Here is a 20,011-nt window from a genome sequence, read left to right as displayed (position 1 = left end):
ACATTTCAGACGTCTACGAGTTGTTGGCATTTCCACCGAAAGAGTGATCTTCAGTTTCATTTAAATGCTGTTATTGTTTGAGGCCCAAGAGAGGTAAAATAATTCAGTATTTCACAAAAAAACAAGAGAAAACTTTTTTTCATGTTTGCTTTTTCATTCTTTCCTAACTTGTTAATCATCTCAGGATCCCTCAGATTCATCCTGTGACCCTTTGGAGGGGTCCCGACCCCCAGGTTGGTAACTACTGCTATAAAGTAAACCATATTACTGATCTGTCCAGGAAACTCACTCAGAAACTATTGTTAAAATTCTGGGTTTAATAAAATAAAGTGTGACCATACTCTGTATCTGCACATTCTCAGTGAGCCTTATGTTTTATTTATTTTATTAATTTTGTACTGATATACTTATATATAACTGATATATTTCAGATATTTGGAAAGATTCAGATTTTATTACTGTTTAAAATAAGTAACTAAAATAGTTTATTATATTGTACATAACGCAGAGTAAAGACAACTTGTGCATGTTTATCTCATGTCAATCATGACAGCAATGATCTGATGATTAAGTCCAGCACTTCAATAAATTTTACTGACTTTTATAGACATCTGTATCTCTGTACATATGTGCATGTGCTTCTGTTTATACGTGCATGTCGCGCATTAATGTGTGTGTGTGTGTGTGTGTGTTTGTGTTATCAGGACACCCTGACTCCCCTGGCCTGCCTGTCATCAGTATCCAGGCTTCTGTGTTGATTTTAGGGCTAAAGATCAATAGTGGCAATATGTCGGCTCTCAAGAGCCTGACAATGAATTACACACGCTTTTAGGCACAGAAGCACATGGACACACACACACACACACACACACACACACACACACACACACACTAATAGTTGATTGTTTATATGAAGGCTGAGTTTCAAACAGAAATACAAAAACATTCAAAATAATCATAAGTTTAGATATTTGTACACTTTCATATTCAAGCTCTGCAGACAAATATTATAGACATGTAATGAACTGATCAATGATTATAAATTCTGTCTGACATGATGGGGAATATGTACTATGAATTACCCAGGAAATGTTCTATACTTCAACACAGTAAATTATCTCTATTACGCAGCCCTTTAAAAACGACTGCTCACAGATCTTGAGACAGTTTAACTATAGTTACATCTCTGTTAAATAATGAACTTAGGAAGACGAACCTTCCAATTATAACCTTTCATCTATTTAGGGCTGTCTGTGATTTTGTCTGTATGTACTTTTGTTATGACTAGCTGTAAACTCAACTAAACTAAACATGTGTTACATTAAACAGCAACACTTTTAAAGAATTTTTTAGATGAGTTAATTTGCTCTGTTTGCATATTTCGGCACTACATTAGTACATGTTCAAGAACTTACTGACATAAATTCACTTTAAAGCAGTTTTAATGGATTTTTGGCCACTGGGGGCAGCTGAACAAACGGCTGCCTATTTATTCACAGAGGAACATTATTATTATTACTTTGGAGTCGTATTTTTGGCCTATTTAAAAATGTAAGTCCAATATTCACTCTCCTTTAATTCTGCTTTTGTCTCCATCAAACCCGTTAGTAGCTAAATGCTCCATTAAGTTCACCATCTAGTCACTCACTGTCTTTTTGTTGCTTGGTAGATTTATCAGAGCTCTTCTTGCTAAAAACATGCAGCCTGCTGCTACTGGAAATAATATTGATAAGAGCAAGATTTAACCAAAACAATAAAACAGAAACAATGAGCTCAAAGATGCTAAAAAGCTCTGTAGAGCTGAGGGGTACTGAAGAGTTAGATGACAATTTTCTGTGGGTCACTAAACACAGTCATCTGACCCATTGTTTATATAAAAATACTGATAAGCGAACCCTAACCCCTAACCCTTGGGTATGGGTTTTTACTCAGATCACAGAGATTTATAAAAGGTAGTTCGATGTTGAACACGGTCAAGTCGTTGTTTGTTAGATCAAGATCTGTAAACTCATTGGCAGACAAGTTGTCACCTTTGTTAAATGCATTGATGAAAGGTTTAAGAATTGGAGATTTGGTGGCAAGTATAAAGTCTCAGGTGTACTATGAGACACATTTCCACTCATGTCGATGTTTTTAAGCTTATCTAGTTTGGTGGAGAGCTGGTTGTTGATTGAGTTCAGGTGATTCCTGCTGATATTGATGGTACGAAGATTAAAAAAGAACACCTTTGCCATCACACATCATTTCGCTCAGGGCCAGATCAGTGAAAGACTTGTCACCAACGCCCATAAAGTCCAGCTTTGAGAGATCAACAAAGGTCTCGAGGAATGGCAAACAACTTAGAGATAAGCACAGACAGCTTTCACACTACATCCAGTAGAGGATACAGGAAGAAGAGGGCTGGAAGATGGTAGTATGGAGGGACATCAGTGGTTTCAAAGACCTTGAAATGGTCCTTGTTTGGGACCCGAAACAATTCTTTTTTTTTAAATTTGACAATTTATTATCTGTAATTAAACACTGAATAAGTTTATAATTACACTTACAGCACACTCCAGACTCCACAAACCAAAACAGAACTGAAAACAAAGTGAAAATATCTTGATGAGTCTTTGGTTTCTTGCTCCTCTTCAGTATGACAGAAAGTTTTATCTGTAGAGTCATAAGTTTTCTTTTTCCCTAGTTTGCAAATGATTTCCCAGTGTCTCATTATTCATTCTGCCACATTAGTAAGCAGAGTGACAGAAATAGGATGCCAGCTTCTTGGCAGAGCTTTGAGACAAAATAACCTCACTAACAACAGGAAAGTTTTTTGGTTTCACAGTTCACTAACAGCAGAGAGTCCTTGAGGTGGATCAGAACCTGCAACAGACCAAAACCTTTTCTCCTGTCAGGTGGCGACACAAAGCTTCACCAAGCAGGTTGAAGCATTCGTGATGATCTTTTCTTCACTATTGTGGCTGAAAGACCATACGAATCTGCTTCAGTTATCAAACCAGATGAAAACTCTCAACTGCTCTCAAATAGTTGTCTGTTAGAGCTGCAACGATGAGTCGGTTAATCGATTAGTTCATCAACAGAAAATTAATCAGCAAATGGTTCCAGCTTCTTAAATGTGAATATTTTCTGGTTCCTTTAGTCGTCTGTGATAGTAAATTGAATATCTTTGGGTTTTTAGTTTTAGTTTGCATCCCTGGCTTTTGGAAACAGTGATAGACATTTTATAAACCAAACAACTAATCGTTTAATGGAGAAAATAATCGACAATCAGTAAAAAGTATTGAAATATTAGAGTTGTAACCAGCCCTCTCTGACTCAGCAGAACACTAAACCCACGTCAGCCTAAAGGAAGACTTTGAGTGAATTTGGAAACCTTTTGACCTTTTCAAGTTGGTGTCTTTATCAGGTACAAATTTCTGCCTCCTGAGGACAAATTATACTACAGAACTCTCTCTTTAAAATTTATATCTTATTACAGTAGATGTTCAACTTTTCCAGGCCAAAGTGGCTCTTCTTCTTGTAAAGAAGTATCAGAAACACTTGTGTCATTAAAGTCCCTCCCATCAGTGTAACCACAGGATTGGTACACATCTCCAAGCCAGACGAAAAATATCAGTAGATATTAAGAACTGAACATAGTGTACAGAGAGAATTATGAAAACAACAAAAAAATAAAAAATGCCAAAACATACGTTTTTATAATTCAACAAATATACATTTTAAAAGGTTCATTTTACTGTGATGTGAGTCTCTGGGAGGCAGAAATCACAGGGTTCAGGTTCAATTAGGTTTCACAGATGTCAGAACCTGAACAAGAAAGATGTTTGAAGATGTTTTACAAACATATTTCAGACTGATAACAAGATATGTTCAGAACAAATAGACAGTTTTCCATGAAAAGATAAACTTTACTGCTTAAATTGTTGAAATATTCATTCTAAACCTGAAGTATTTAACTATTACAACCTCTTAAAGGGATCATCACTTGTCATAGTAGTGAACCACTCAGCCTGTCAATGTAAAAACATCTGTAAAATGTCTTTTGTGGCTCTACAGAGCTTTCAAAAGCCTGAAGAAATAACCCTAATGATGTCATTAGGGTTATGTTGTCATCAGGGTTATGTCAGACGTTTCGGAGCCTGAACCCTTATTGGGACTAAAAGTCAGGACATCTCTGCCTCCACTGCATCAAAGCTGATCATTCTTTATTGAACCTGTTTCCTGATGTGTGTAAAATGCAGGAGGCTGCGAGCGCTCAAAACACTAAATGAGGAATGGGACAATGTGATGATGTTGATAATGTTACCTGTGACGCATTTCTGTTGACAGTTGAGGCTCATATTTCATATGTAGATTGTGGTCGATATGTAGTTTAGAGAAAGTCAGCGGTGACACTTCAAAGTACCGTATTTAGCATTTATAGGCAGTATACAAACATTTAAAGGGTTTATAACACTGTAATGTTATAAGGATATATATGGACATTTTCAGTGTTAATAAATTATAACTCATCCTATAAAGAGATATTAATAATTAACAGGAGTTATAGTTGTTGTCAAATACATTAATAAACATCTAATTACAACTACAATATTGTATGTTATAAACCATTTGTAAATAGTTTATATACTGCTTATAAATGCTAAATAGGGGAACTTCTTACCAATGCAGAGGTCTTCCTTATATGGGAGGTTCAAGCTACCAGCTGCTTAGTCTGGTGACACTGCTCTTTGAGAAATGCTTGTTCTCATATATTTCAACTTAAGCTTTTAACTTGTGGTTGTGTGTAAAATGAAGCAGATGATAAAACAAATATGACAAGTGACGGCTGGGTTCAGGGGCTCTGACTGTGAGTCAAATGATCAAATTTAAGAGGGCAGGTGTAGAAGAAAGAAAGACGGGCAGGTAGACAGACACGAGTAAAAAATGTACATTATGTGATTAAAAAAAGACTCAGATTGTTCAAGTACAAAACCTTTTTTTTTTTAATTTTCTATGATCAAAACTGCAAAACATCTAGAAAAATATACAACAAATGCTTAACTTTTCACAACATTTAACATTTGAAAATGGGAACATAAAAGAAAAGGAATATTCACATTTTCCCCATTAATGATAAAAGAACATTCATTTTTATTTCCTTTCTTTTACATATCATTGTTTTATATGTTTGCAATTATTGTTAAGGTCTGCCATTTCTTTGTATTTTATATTTTTTTATTTTTAAACATCTCCACAGTAGCCGGAGTCGTTGGAGAGCTGTGAGTTGGAGCTGCGGTTGGAAGAAGAGTTCCATATGTCCAGGTTCATGTGCGGGCCGAACGGGTTGAAGCTGGAGTACTGGATCGGTCCGCAGGTCCCCTCCGGCTCCCGGCTGAAGGGAGAATGAGGAGGGGTGATGGGGGACACGGGAGACATCGGGGCTGATCGCTCAGGTTGGAAGTGGCTCTGGTAGGGCTCGCTCTGCGGTGTCCAGATGGATCCGAACAGACTGGACATGGGAGAGAGGCTGCGGGTGCCCGAGAAGTATGGCTGTGAGGGCAGAGAGAGATAATATTAGCTGTTAACGTCACAGCGACTGTAGCTGGTTTATGTGCTTCAAAGTTGTTTTTTTTATTATTTCTTCCGCTTTAAAAGCTCAGTTGTGTCTCAGTACTCGACTTCCGTGACATTTTCTAACCTTACCTGTCACTGTGCTCTGCTACCATCTGCAATTTGGCTGTTTGCTCCCTGCAGTGATGACCTGACTGTCGTGCCACTCAGCGTTTTAATCTCGTCTCTCCGTTTCAGCTAAAATAAAATGACCTTTCCGCTCTAGTAAAGACACTTCATACCGCTCTCTCTCTCTGCCCATCTTTCCTGTCTATATCTACATTGTCACAGGCAAAAACACTACAAAAATCATCTTAAAAAAAGGGTGATCTCTTCATGAAATATTTCAGCTGGATCCAATATTTAGCTCTTGGCATCCTGACATAATCATTCAAGGGTCCAAGGAGTATTTTGCTAAATAAAAACATGCATTATCTAGACTAAATGTCACGTTTTAATATAGAAATGTAAGAACCACAATAGAAATAAGTCTTAGATTTAATGTGTCATCCTTGAAATCTTTGTAGTTGTGTGTGATTTAAGTGTAAACTAAACTAAACTCAACAGTATAAAATGTAGTTCCTCATAAAGTCTGACAGATGTCTGATTTTAAAATGTCATTATATATTTATACTGATTGTTATTTTATGGCAACAACAGCAATACTGGATTGTTAAGGTTGATAATAATATAATTTTATTCTTTAAGTATTTGCTGTCTTTGCTCCTAAACTCTGGAATAGTTTATCTCTTGTTATTTAATTATTCAGCTCAACTGAAAGTTAAAAAGAAAAAAAACTTCTCAAAACTCACTTATATTATATATGTGCTTTGTTAAACTGATGTTTTGCTGTTTTGTAAACATCAAAATTTGACGTTATTTCTGTTTTGTTGTTACTATCTTGCTTGTTTGTTTTTTTTTTAATGTAAAGCACTTTGAAATGTTTGTTTTGAAAAAAGTATAAATACATCTTTACTCTCTTACATTGGATTAGAAAGATCATATAACAATTTATGAGCTGATAAACATTTTACATGAAACAATTCTGACAAAATAGCTGAAAATCTGGTTATTAAAGAATAGTGACGGATTTATACTAGAGTTAATATATATATGAGTGGTTTTGAGACTTAGTGTCCAAGATGACAGTAAATATAGTAAATGCTGACACTGTAAACTTTGCTGGAATAATAACTACCAAGAAAAATAAATAAAATACACATAATGAGCCGGAAAAAACAAGTATGTACTGACATCTCTTCAACAAACCAATACTGTTATATCTGTAACAATATTGGCTGACTATTGCATGTTTGGGCTCATTAAAAACTGTGCATGAAATTCACGCAACACTGGTTCATGACAGCTGTGCGAAAAGCAGAAGCCGCAAAAGAAAGAGAAGTTTATAAAAACCCACTTTCAGTAGGACGGAGTCCATTAAACCAGCTGCTTTTGTTCCTCATTTCTGCTCAGAAAGTGATGAAAGTAGAAGAGCTGACAACTTCCTCTAAATGGTACATGAGTCACCGTGGAGACACTGGTGTATTTAGTGTGTGTGTGTGTGCGTGCTTTTCAGAGTTACATAACCACAGTTTAAACCTAATACACCAAATATGGTTGTTAATATATAAATCATAAGTATTTGGAAGGTTAAGAGGACACAGGTGAGGTAGTGAATAAATGTCAGACAGCCTGATAATCCCACAGCCTTGCTTTCTCATTGGCTGCCTTCATTTTACACACCCAGTTGTGTACCTGGTGTGTGTGATTTCTTTTCTGTAACTCTTGTAATGCAACAACTGAAATGGTTCTGTGTCAATGCACAAGGTAAATATAGTCCTGGTATTAGTGTTATTTCACACAGAGCTCCTTCATTTATTTCATGATTTTAACCGTCATCTTACTGAAACCTTCTGGGTTTATTTGTTCATTTGCAAACCAGACTAGATAACTTTACCCACATCCTGTACAAACATCCACATATTGAAGTGCAACTACTCGGGGGAAATAACCTGTCATCATCTCATGAATTTATTAATGAGCTTATAGTTTGGGAATATTAGTCAAATTAAATCTGCCTATTTTTAAACCTTAATTATGATAATGTGAGATAGTATGACGTATGGTTTCTGAGGAAATAATCATTACTAATGTGGCTGTAAATGAGAACATGCTGTCTTTGAGGCCAGGAAAAGTAAACGGTAGTGCTTTTCTACCTTAATAAACAAGAGACTTAATATTTTGCCACAATCAGGAGCAATCAAGGTTGAGTGTCTTGCTCATGAACCCTTCGACAGTATCAAACCACTAACCCTGCGACTAACAGAAGACCCGCTTTAACTCCTGAGCCACAGCCCCCCCAACGTGTTACAATAACTGAAATCCCACACCAACACAAAACATACTGTCGTATGTCATCAAACTGATAAATCCTCTATAATGTTTCCTGTTTAAACCATCTGAGTTTAGTAAAGTGACTCGTCACCTTGCTGCCCACGCAGGCTGCTGTGTCCCAGGATGAGGGCGATTCCTGAGGCTGTTCCTCACTCCAGCTGGTCTGATTGCTGTGTACATTCTGGCTCTCCTGACCGGGAAAACCACTCGGGAACGTTCCATTACCTAAGAGATGATCACAACAAACAAATGCTGAACTCGAACATTAAATTAAAGCTTTTTGCACCTGTAAACAATTTACAGGTTTCATATGATTTGCTTGTGAGAGTGCAATATGAATAAAGGATTGTACCTATGTAGTTGCCTTCCTCACAGTAGGTGTAGGGACTGTTGCAATGGCTGTTGGCACTTCTCCAGGTAAAGCTGTAGGCCAACAAGGAAACATTTAATCCGACAGTTTTAATAGAGACAGATAAAACTTTATCACTGAAACACAAACACATGCTGCTTCAGCACAGCGAGGGTAATTATTCAAACTATAAACCAGTATCAGTTACCATGCCAGGACTGATCTACAGCGCTCCTAATAAAGTTATTTTAAGCAGTTAGAGATGCAGTTTACACAAAGCTGTAAAGTGACATCACAGTAATGCAGTGACACAGTTTTCAGATAGACATGGACCACAGCTATGGATGTGCTGGTATCAAATCCTCATGCTAGGATTATTTTAACCAAAAATATCACAGTAAAAGGTTTTATCAGGATAATCATCAAACTTTTCTGAAATACTAGTATATAATAAAACTACTTCACACCATGATCAGCTTGGATTCAATCAAACTAAACAAACTGAACCAATATTGCTGCAAATTACAGCGACTGACATCAAAAACACTAAAAATACCACAAAAAAAGCAGGTTGTTTTTTTTTAAAGTTCGAGACTGTTGACTGGAAATTACTTTAAATGCAGCTCATGTCTCTTTCTCTTAGATTATCTTTCGATCTGTTTTGGGTATTAATAGTTGTAGAAGAGCCAAAAAAGCCCGTGTAGACGATCAGTTGTATTCACTTAACCACAAACTAGCCGCACTTCAGTAGGTCGACTAGCTAATGTTACGAAGTCATGGCCAGAGTAGCTGCAGCCAGACAGACAGGAGCCTCTCTGGTGCAGCTGTTAAACTGGTGAAAGGTGTTTTCTTGCGGTTTATCAAAATCAAACTGAGAATAAAGACAGAAGAGCTGCGCTGTGTTCACAGTGTGGGAAAACAGCAGTAACGACAGTTATAGAAATGGTCGGCAGTCTTGTCCTCACCAGAATGTTTCACCACCATATATGGTAAAAACAGAAAAACAGTATACCGACACGTTTTTAACCACAACAACACACATTTAAGAAATTCATCAGTTGTCCAGCTCTTGGACATCTACTCATATTGCTCCAATGTTGTGTAAAATGCCCCCCCCCCAAAAAAAAACCAAACAAAAAACTAAACTTAAGCTTCTTTTAATTTATTGTTTTACCATTTTGGGGGTAAAACATTTCAACAAGAACCTGATGACAAATACACAACCTGACATAATGTTGTGGTGGAAGTGTTTCAGTGTTTACGTGTTTCAATTTCCTTCTTTCACATTCAGCAGACATAGAGCAACATTTGTATCATATGGAGTCACCTGACAAAAGGAAGTCAAACACACTCTTATCAGCTCCGTTTGGTCTCGACCAACTCTTAATAAAAATATCTTGGTCTTTAGATTGTTAGATGTTTGATTTTCTTCACCAGCTTATCACCACATTTGTCTCTCTGTCGTTACGAACAAACCCTTTCACATTACAGATAGTCATTTGATTCATTATTAATTAGGACTGGGTTGTAAAAAAAAAAAAGTATATATATCAATTTTCCAATTCAAATTGATCTTCATTTGAATGATCTGATGCCTTTCCTGTGGATGTGTGAGCCTTTAAACTGTTAGTCTCGTATGACCAGTCTTTGGTTCTTCACGTAACGAGATCTTGTTAGATCTCTTTGAACCTCAGTTTAATCAAAAAACATGGTGGGAGCTGCTCCACTGAAGGCACTGCCAAGCCTTTAGATGTCTGGTTGCTTTTCGGATTAAAAAACTATGAAGCCAGTAAAGAACTGGACAAAACGAAAGCCATATATAAGATGTGCAAAATAAAGGTGATATTGTGTCAATACAATACAATTGACAGTATAGACTGCAGAGTTGCACTATATTGTGTGTTGGTCATGTTAAATAAAAAGTACATTAATATAACTGCTTTGGGGTGAATTCTTAATATAAACATTAATATTTTAATAATGCACCATGTTAGATGGTTCCTCACATAATTTACAGCATCAGTTCTCTGAGAATCTCTTTCATATCCAAGCAATGCTGGTAATATAACTGAAATATCTCTAACTGAATCAATATGGAATTGAAGTGGAAATCGAATCGAAATCCACCTCTATTGTTATTATAAAAATATTTATGGGTAGAGTTTTAACTATGATGCATTCAAACACCTACCCATTGTATGACCCGGTGGTTGCTGGCTGAGGTATGTAGGGCAGAGCTTCGGTGGTGTTGTATCTGAACTCATTGGTGAGGGGGATGGATGGAGCCGACCACGTCTCTTCAGGCACATACTGACCTGTCAGGTCTGAGGGAGCACATGACAGATTTCCATTAGAGACCAGAAGTAATGCACAAGCCCCTTTTTGACGAAGTGTTTATTTTAAATTTAGCTTTCCTTAAAAACACATTAAACATTACATTGTAAAAGTTTCTGGGTTTACCTGTGTTCCTGTCCACTCCTGCAGCAACAGCAGCAAAACTGGGGGCAAAGCTGGATGCTGCGGGGTCGGGGCTTTGGCACACGTCTTTGCTGCGATACAAGCTGTTCATGCTGAACAGAGAGAAGGCAAAGCTTACAAATCAAACAGAGAACGGATGACAAAAAAATACATTTTCCACAAGTTCTCTCCAAACAATACAGATCACAATCTGGAGATTTTCAGTGGACCGGCCAATACAAACAACTCTTTGATGCACAAGTCTGAGAAAAATCCAAAATGACAATATTTTGTGGCAACAGGAACATTAATAGAATCTGCAAAAAAACATTCCTGTATATTTTGAATTATCATTGTTTAAGAGTTTTAAGTTAATTATCTACATTTTTATGTGTCTACAAAAGTGCTCGATGGAAGACATTTTATAGTTTAAGCTGGATTTCCAGCTTTTGCAACACACAGATACACTAGTATTTGTTTTTTTGTTATTTGAGTATTGCTAACAAATGCAGATAAGAGGATGTTTCTGTGTAGATTCATACAACCAGCAGAGCCAGTTCTTGTATCAGGTTGAGTTTATGTGTGTTTGTTTAAGTACCTGAGAGCCTTGTAGTTTGTATTCATGGTCTGGTAGCAGTCTCTCTCTACTGGGTAGACACCGTACTGCATGGAGTCCCCTGTAAAAACAATCAATCTGTCAAAACACTACAACACTTTTCTGCTTGTGATAAAAATTATAGCTTTAGTCCTACAAGTCCTACATCACGGTTCTGCACTTGATTGTAGGAAAAATTATGATACCCAATAGAATAGAAATCTGAGTTCAGGTTTTCCTAGATAAAGTAGTGCATAAGAGTTCCGTACTTTTTCTAGATGAGGTAGTGCAGGCGTGTGTCCGGGCATTGCCGTCCTTGTCTCCCTCTATGCTGCTGGCACTGCTCCAGCTGCCCCAGCTCCCTCGGCTGGCCCTCACACTACCTGAAGAGCTGCCAGAGTCTGAGCCAGACTCACACACTCCGCCGCCACGCCGCTCTGTAGCACACTTTCGTCGAGTGCGAGCGGGACACACACCTGCCGGAAATAAACATAATTTATTGTGTCAGTTGTTGTTGAGTCAGTAAAGCTGCAGAGAATTGTGCCAAATCGTGAGTTACGCACCATTCTGTTTGAGGGGGCTCTCAGCGCTCAGTCCAGGCTTTGGTGCTTCTGGCTTGGAGCTGTTGCAGCAGCGGTTCCTGTTGCGGGATGCACTGATGATACGCTCCCCTGTTTTCCAATCGGGTTCTTTCTCCCTCTCTGGCATCACTAGCACACTGTGCTCAGGGGCACTGGGGTAATCAATAATATTATATATGATATTAAAACATTAATAATAGCATATCTTATTTTACTGTTTAGTGCTTTAACATTATGTCCTGTCTTGCTTGGTTCATTTTTGTATTAATTTGGGGTATTTTATGCCTTTACTGTGATGATGATAGTGAAATGTCATAAAAAGATGAGATGAGAGATGCAAGAAAGGTCCCCGGCCAGATTCAAACTTGGGACATTTCAGTTCATGATCGGCATTTTTGTACCACTAAACCACAGGCATGGCCTCAGTGACACTGCTGTTTAATGCAGCTGATTTGTTTGCTTTTTCAACATTGCACAACAAAGACCAATATCATGACGTATCTTACTACGGAGCATTAAAATACATGTGAATTGATATATTGTTGAAAATACTCATTCAGCAAGGTGTGAGTCTTACCTTGAAACATTCTCTATCTTCCTCCGACTCCTCTTTCCCTTATTATTTCCTGATACTGTGCCAATCTCTGCACTCTGTACTTTCTTTTTCTGACCTTTTGCATCTTCTCTTAGCTGGAGAGAGAAAGAAAAAGAGTGATGATGGTTAGATTACAACCGTTCAAATATATCTGAATCAATTAGTAAGACATAACATTTAACTGAGCAGGTACCGATTGCAGCACTTTACTCACCTCAAGTTCAGAACTGTCCCTTTTCTCAGAGTTGATCTTCTCTGCATAGTGCTCAGTGCGAGTCTTCTCTACAGGACTGCACACCAGCAGGCCTGGTCTAGGTCCTGGACCCAACGTGACATTATCTGGGAAACCAGCAGGCATTTCCATGGGAAACATAACTGCTGCTGGCACTCTATCTTCTATAGTGCTATGAGGGTCTTCTTTAAAGTCTGCTGGTGTCTTTTTATCCAGCTCGCTGATGAACGCTGGTTCATTGTTGTTGCAGACATCAGGGTCTGGCGTCAGGGGAGGGTCGGGTATCAGGTCTTCATGCTCTTCTTCCATTGTCACAGCGCCGATCGCTGCTGTGGACGAGCTGGACTTGTATTTGGTGTAATAGAGTGAAACCTTGTGTTTCTTTTGCGGTTGGGCCGGGGTGGTTGAAGAGCTCTTCTTTGAGGATTGAGGACGTGGGGCGGGGCTGTTGGCCAAGGCTGGAGAGCCACGCCCCTTACCTTTGTCAGAGGTATGACAGGTGTCCACATAGCTCTTACAACTGCCCTTTGTTTTACTGCACAAACAAGACACAAAAAAGACAAATTTAAGTATTTTAAGACCAGAAAAAATGAACTTGCAGTATTTGTCTTCAAGCATGAATACTGCAAATAGTAAATAGTATTTATGATGTGTTTACAGATGCTGAGAAGAGGGTTTGACATACTTTACTCCATTGGGTGTGATATTGTTGACGGGGCCATTTTCCCGGGACAGAACAGAGTTGTGGTTGCTTCTGATGCTGGGCATGGAGAACTCATTCAGGATATACTGGGCCTGATGAAAGGCCATCAGACACACGCCAAACAGGGAGAAGCTGCAAAGAAAAGAGATGCAAAATAAATTATGAGAGGATCTAAAACTGGAAAAAATGACTGTGACCTGTTGTAGATAAATGAACTAATATCAGAATCATCAATAATCACCAGCCCCTCTTTAATCAGGATCTATACACACCCCTGCTCTTGCTCATTTCTGAATGTACGGACATGAAACACGCTACTTTTAAATGTTATGTGTATTTGTGTGGCTGTATAAATGATTGTGTTAGCTAGTTATCATATTCAGATCAGACAGTAACAGAACAAAATATGGTGGGTGTAGCTCAAGGCTTTGTGGCATCTCCATATTTCTTAATAAGTTTTGAAATTTTTGAAGAGGAAGTTGAAATCTATTTCGTTTGTTTGTTGACTTTGTTTAGGTGACACCATAAAGAATAAAAATAAAAAATACAATTCAATACATACATTTTAAAGTATATTTTGTGGAGAGGATCTTTAATGGTCAAACAATGACTTAAAAAGGTACTAACCATGTGAAGATGAGTGTTACCACCCAGAAGGTTTCCTCCCAGCTGGGACCAGGAACCACCTGGGCACAGAGAGGCAACATGTGGTGGGGCAGCGTCACATTGAGGGTGAAAGGGAAAGAAGTGCCGCGTGATGTCACCAGGATGAGGTCCCGGATGACCCAGGATGAGGTGAAGTCTGGGGTGAACCTGTAGGCACAGACAAGTAGACAGAGAAAGAGAGAGTGAGAGAAAGAAACGGACAGAGGAAGATGGAGTGAGAAAGAGAAGATAAAAAAGGAAGAAGAAGGTATAATTAGAAGGAAATATTGCATAAGGATGTAAAAGAGGAAGACAGATAATAGGAATTAAGTGAACAGATGTGGGCGCTGCCTGCAGCTGAATGGCACCAATATACAGCCACCGATGTCAAAACATTTTACATTTTAACTGACATACTGAAAGGCATCAAGTACAGAAGATATAACATGTTCATACTAAGATATTAAGAGAGTAAAAAAACAAGCTAAATTCAACTTACGCAATGGTGATCTCAGAGGAGGTGTTGTGGTCCAGGCTGAAGGAGCGACATTGCAGCACCTCAAAGCCAAACCCCTGACACTTATATCCATTTATATTCATTGACATGACAGTAAGCGGCAGCTCTCCTGCATTCTCCACCTTGAAACTCTTTTTGATGGCGAAAAGTGGCTTGTTGGTGCGCAGACCTGTGGGGTGAGGATAAATTAATGTTCAATCATTTGTGAAGTGAATATTTATCACTGAACTTAAAAGACAATGTTACTTAACAGTACTTTATTTATGTTAAATGTAAACTTAAATCTCACCATCTCGACACTCCATTAGAGTTGACTGAGGAACATTGAAGCGCAGAGAGGCTCCTGGGCCGGGCAGTTTGCCTCCGACTCTGAGCAGTTCTTTGGCCCCGTGGCCCTGCACTGTCACCATGTCAAACACTGTCAGGTTGTTCCTGCAACACAATTAAAAAGACACACAGTGAGCCTTGACTCACACAAGCCCTGTGAATTCAGTTTTTCTCCTCCAATTCTATCTATCCATCAAATAGTTATTGAGATATACCAACGTTGTCATCTCTAAAGCCACGCTGTTGGCATGGCTATAACTTTTAACAAAACTGTATTGTGTCTTTTGAGTGTTTTGTGAAAAGGTATGAGCACACTTTGCACTCATCCTAGTAATATGAATCGGTACCTGATGATGAGAATGGTAGTGGTGGGTTTGTGCTCAGAGGGAGTAAAGACCACAGCGACCTCTCTGGCCTCCCAGGGTTGCAGCAGGAGACGCAGGACACCCTCTCTTGTCATTTCCTCTACATTCTCACCCGCCTGTAGACAAACACACAGAAAGAGTGAAAAAGGTTGGCAGAGAAGCCTTTGCTAAAGAACAACAAGCATGACTTAACTTTAACTGTTCTGTCCGTTTGTTCAAGAAATGCATAGATAATTTAGATAAGGATTACATGCTGGTAGGCAAAAAGCAAGAAACTTTATTTCCCTGGAGTGTTTTCAGGATTTACCTTGGGAGGAGTGGCCAACAGAGAGAACTCTGTGGTGCTGATGTTGACAGAGAGGGGGCTGATATTAAACCTGCCAATAAAAACAAAGAAAACAGTTAGACAAATCAACTAAAGGGATGTGCTGGCTGAGGCGGAAAACATCAGGTGAATCATTCTTTGCTATATAATACATAAACTCTGGACAGCGTACCATTTAGTTAGGAGGTCCAGGGCCTCAAGGGGGGCTGGGTACAGAGAGAGGATTCGAATCTCTACAGAAACCACTGAAGAGGAAGGATTCTTCAGCATAAAGGTCTTCACCTAAAAACAGAAACATTTTCTTTCAGACAAATGTCACAAATTGTAGTCTATCTTTAAAATATATGATCTATTTTCAGATAACAATCATTAAGTGCCCACCCTGCTCTCATTGACAGGTGTAGCCCCAAAGTCCAGAGGTGAGGATGTCTCCACAGGGAGTCTGGGCCACCTGAGAAGACAAAGGGATTCACAATGAATAATGTTAATGGTGTGTAATGACGGATCACACAAAGCACAGAATCATATGAGGGGCCTTGTATTAAAGACTGACCTGCAAGGAAGTTTGTCTTTATGGTTCTGCCACCGAGAGCAGAGCTCAGCAGCTAGTTTGTTGTCTATGGACCAGGATGAGGGGAAAAAGTCCGGGAGGAGGGAGCGCTGCCACTCTAAACGACCTGATGGGATATTCAAGAAACAAGCAACACATTAACAAAATATAAAAATACTACTCAGTATGTCTCTTTATCACACAAAAAGTGGTTGTGATGTTCCATGCCTCACCTGTTTCAGATAATCTGAGTGGGCAAGGTCGTCCACACTCTCGTTCAGCCTCAAACACCACTTCCCCCTGCTGAGAGAATGAACACATCAAGTATTTCCACATTTGATCCATTACACTGCTTCCCAATCAAACAGACACCTAAATAACCATTAAAGCCAGTCTTTTACCTTGGAAGGAGTAGAGTGAAAGTAGAGGGGAATTTGCAGGGCAGTGCCCAGTTCGGTGTCCAGACTCAGGGTGAACAGGTGGTTGATGGGAAGGGTCCTGCTGAGCAGCTGGAGGGACAGGATATGCCAGCAGCCCTGGGGAACTTTGAGTGGGTGGCTGAAGTTCATCACCTGACAGACAGGGGGCAGCAAAGACGACAGAGTTGAATCCTGTCATGAACTTCCTGTGATAGAAGGGTTGTGTAGCTTTGGCCAGGTCAGAGTCCATTTGGTATAAACTAAGAGATCATCATTTTATCATCATGTGATTAGATTTGCTTCTTATCGCCACGTGCTGCAGTGGTGCATACCTTCATTACTCCCTGCATCTTCTGTGAGAGGCTGGCATTCTTCACAGTTAGGGGCAAGAGGAAGGGGTTAGTCAGCCACAGGTCCACCTGGTCTGTATCCCTTTGTTTCACCTGGAAAAGGCTGAACAGATCCCCCATGGTCCTTCTGCAGGAAGCAACAACAAAATGACATTAAAGTGATACTCTAACGACTCTTCATGAGCTGTTAAAAGAGTTTTAATATTGCCATGATAGACTTATTTTCATTATAGCAGAGATACTGTGTGTATATATATATGTGTGTGTTCTTCTTGTCGTTTGTAACTCACTACAACCATAGCGCTTTAAAAAGAACAGTCTACTATGGATGTAATTCTTCAGATCTGTTATGTCAGCCTGAGAGTATGCCCTCCAAAACATTTCAAAAGAGTTTCTGATTTACCTGTGTGAGATATGTAATCCAGGGAAGGTGTAAGTTGTCCTGTTTCCCAGAACTTTTAAACTGATATGACTTATGCACTTCCTTCCGTGGCCTGGCAGTGAACCTGATATCAGATACAAAACTGTTGATAAAATATTCAAAGATATTTGGGGCAAATTGAATTGCACTTTATACTGATAAGAAATTATTCAAACTGAAATGAGTATTTACTTCTGCAGGCCAGGGTGGCCACTTCAGTGAAGTTTTTTGCTTCTGGTCTCAGGAGAACCTGATTAAATTCCAGGCTAGCCTCCACTTTTGATAGCACCTGCATGTCCTGGGGAGATAAAAACATCTAGTCAGGGCCTGTACATTGCTACCTAAACTACAGCAAAACAAAAACAACACCTCACCTTTATGTAGAACTTCTTGCCTCCAGAATTTAACATATAAACTCCTATTTTTGGTTCCCCTGTAGAAACAAAGGACAGGAAAGTCAAAACAGTGTACTAAGGTACAGCATAACATACTCTTATCTGTGTAATAGCTTGCTCAAACATGCTTTCAAAGGCAGATTCATCCGAGATCTTGAGCAAATGTATATTTCAGGTTAAAACTTCTTAGAGAAACGAAAAATGACCTCCATGTTCACATAGCAACACAAAGTTCAAACAAGACTATATAGCAAGTTACAGCAGAAATGGCTGCTGACAGAAACAGTCTTGCACTGTACACACAATTTAACATTCTGTTTGCTGATGTGGTTCGATGACAAAGCCTCAGGAGCGAATTAATATGATGAAACTATCCACAGTAACTGTATACCACCGATGCCATGTAAACCTGTGGTTGATTTCATTGGTTTCTTTGATTGTTACTCTGTCAACTGAAAACAGGAAAGCAGAACTGCTGTCCTCTCATATTTCTCTCATGCCTCTCATCTGACAGTTCTTCCAAAACAGTAATAGTGTCGTTAAAATGATCTTCCCCTTTTTGTTGATATGGATGGTTTTCCCCAGAGCAAAAGTAGATTCAAGAGAAAGGGAAAAGCAGCCACAGGAAAAACGTAATTAGCTCTATATCTAACGTCAAAACTATTTTAATCTTTTAAACTTCTGCTTTGATAGCAGACCATAAAAGGCATCTGAAAGATAAGACTGGGGTAATTTGAGTGGAGGCTGAAAATACAGCAATATGCTTGTGTGAAATTAGATTGTTTCTCCTCGAATGACAAATCAAATTGTCAAGCTATACTGTGGTATACTTCAGTGCCTGTGTCACATTCCCGCAGCTAATTTCCCTCCCTACCCACCTACTGCGGCCTGTCCAGCAGTTGGGGCCACCAGCAGCACCAAAATGTGCTCAATGACGTAAGGCTTGAGCTTGTCCAGGTCAGCGGGCCGGTCACCACGCGCCGACAGATTAATCTGCAGACTGAGGCGCTCCTCACTCTGGAGGCAGGACCCCTGGGACGAGACAGGAAAGGCATACCAGTCACGCACCACGCAGAGTCGGGTTAAAAAGAGCAATACAGAGAAGCATGACAAGTAGTTGAGGAATGAAGAAGTACAGTAAACAACACATAGCAATCCATATGTTAAAAAGAGAGAAAGAAAGTATGAATTGAGTGTGAATTAAGTTCAGTGTGAATTATTTTCTTCGCCATTGACGGACACGAGAGTAGTCAGAGGCATGGTGTACATCAGCCGGCAGAAACAACAGGGCAGTACCCCGTCACCCCCACCCTGTGACTAACACCCTCTTCAAGCTAACAGCTCAGTACTGGGAGAGTGCAAATCTCACTGCGAACCGGGGCTCGTCTCAGTGGGTGAATCACCGCTTGACGACCTGCAGACAGATGCCTTGGCTTGATGCCACTGGGCTCAAGGCCTGCAATAGCAAACCTAATCCCTTGAAACCAAGGCTACTGTTAACTTCCTGTGAGGCTCATTTAATCTGTGAGATACTGACTAAAGCCCAGTTCTCAATTCTGTTAGTGAGGACTTGGATGAGGGGCTAAAAGAACCGAGGAGTGAACAGGTGTTGGTCTTGGATACAAGCCGAAGGTCACAGATGGCACACTTGTGCAACTAAACGTAAGGATGATTTCAGTTTGTATAATTATGACAGTATCATTAGGTTGTCTACATCCATGTCTTGCATCATGTGTATTGTGCCACATGAGCACTGGGAGCCCCGTGTCAATTATAGAGTCTCTTGAGAAAGCAATTAAAAGTCTGGCAAGAGATCTCACCCTCCTCAGGGGTTGTGGAGAAAACAGAAGGCGCTCAGATGACGAGCCCGGCTGTCTGTTTAAATTTTACACTAGCTGGCCCTCTGCTCAGAGGAGTGGGTGTGACAAGAGCAGTGAGAGAGGTTCAGCTCTATTTTTGTAAAGTAGGAACAAACTAAAAACACTTTAGGATCATACATAAGCAAAGAAACGTACGCGGTGAACTACCATCCTTCCGTGTTTTTTCTCAGTCTATCATTTGGCCACCCTCTCATGCCATCTATTTTCCCCGTCACATCTGAAAAACCAGTTTAACTGGTTGTAATAAGTGTAATATCGCGAAATTACTAAGTCATCCAAGTGCATCCATCATACTTGGAAAAAAACAGAACTGACAGCA

The 20,011-nt window shown here is 39.4% G+C and overlaps 1 protein-coding gene across 2 annotated transcripts in view; it reads right to left on the bottom strand.

Annotated features, from left to right (window-relative positions):
- Nucleotides 1–4,958: 4,958 nt before the first annotated feature.
- The window catches only part of tmem131l (transmembrane 131 like), a 41,815-nt gene continuing 26,762 nt past the window's right edge, over nucleotides 4,959–20,011 (bottom strand). The window contains exons 9-34 of one of the 2 annotated variants that reach the window (XM_067585099.1): nucleotides 18,691–18,844; nucleotides 17,792–17,850; nucleotides 17,610–17,715; nucleotides 17,400–17,502; nucleotides 16,979–17,123; nucleotides 16,629–16,799; nucleotides 16,461–16,530; nucleotides 16,231–16,354; nucleotides 16,059–16,128; nucleotides 15,850–15,959; nucleotides 15,660–15,729; nucleotides 15,335–15,468; nucleotides 14,950–15,092; nucleotides 14,643–14,829; nucleotides 14,126–14,311; nucleotides 13,481–13,630; nucleotides 12,778–13,330; nucleotides 12,546–12,658; nucleotides 11,951–12,120; nucleotides 11,657–11,863; nucleotides 11,391–11,469; nucleotides 10,796–10,905; nucleotides 10,527–10,659; nucleotides 8,339–8,409; nucleotides 8,078–8,211; nucleotides 4,959–5,532 (exon numbers count right to left, since the gene is read on the bottom strand). In XM_067585099.1, coding sequence (XP_067441200.1) covers nucleotides 5,224–5,532; nucleotides 8,078–8,211; nucleotides 8,339–8,409; nucleotides 10,527–10,659; nucleotides 10,796–10,905; nucleotides 11,391–11,469; nucleotides 11,657–11,863; nucleotides 11,951–12,120; nucleotides 12,546–12,658; nucleotides 12,778–13,330; nucleotides 13,481–13,630; nucleotides 14,126–14,311; nucleotides 14,643–14,829; nucleotides 14,950–15,092; nucleotides 15,335–15,468; nucleotides 15,660–15,729; nucleotides 15,850–15,959; nucleotides 16,059–16,128; nucleotides 16,231–16,354; nucleotides 16,461–16,530; nucleotides 16,629–16,799; nucleotides 16,979–17,123; nucleotides 17,400–17,502; nucleotides 17,610–17,715; nucleotides 17,792–17,850; nucleotides 18,691–18,844 — 3,861 coding nt within the window. In that variant the 3' untranslated portion in view covers nucleotides 4,959–5,223. The remainder of the gene's footprint in view (nucleotides 5,533–8,077; nucleotides 8,212–8,338; nucleotides 8,410–10,526; nucleotides 10,660–10,795; nucleotides 10,906–11,390; nucleotides 11,470–11,656; nucleotides 11,864–11,950; nucleotides 12,121–12,545; nucleotides 12,659–12,777; nucleotides 13,331–13,480; nucleotides 13,631–14,125; nucleotides 14,312–14,642; nucleotides 14,830–14,949; nucleotides 15,093–15,334; nucleotides 15,469–15,659; nucleotides 15,730–15,849; nucleotides 15,960–16,058; nucleotides 16,129–16,230; nucleotides 16,355–16,460; nucleotides 16,531–16,628; nucleotides 16,800–16,978; nucleotides 17,124–17,399; nucleotides 17,503–17,609; nucleotides 17,716–17,791; nucleotides 17,851–18,690; nucleotides 18,845–20,011) is intronic. The other variant, XM_067585101.1, reaches the window with a different exon arrangement.

This window comes from Thunnus thynnus, chromosome 3 (assembly GCF_963924715.1).
Source record: "Thunnus thynnus chromosome 3, fThuThy2.1, whole genome shotgun sequence".
Lineage (NCBI taxonomy): Eukaryota > Metazoa > Chordata > Actinopteri > Scombriformes > Scombridae > Thunnus > Thunnus thynnus.
This window is presented reverse-complemented; position numbering and strand designations above follow the sequence as displayed.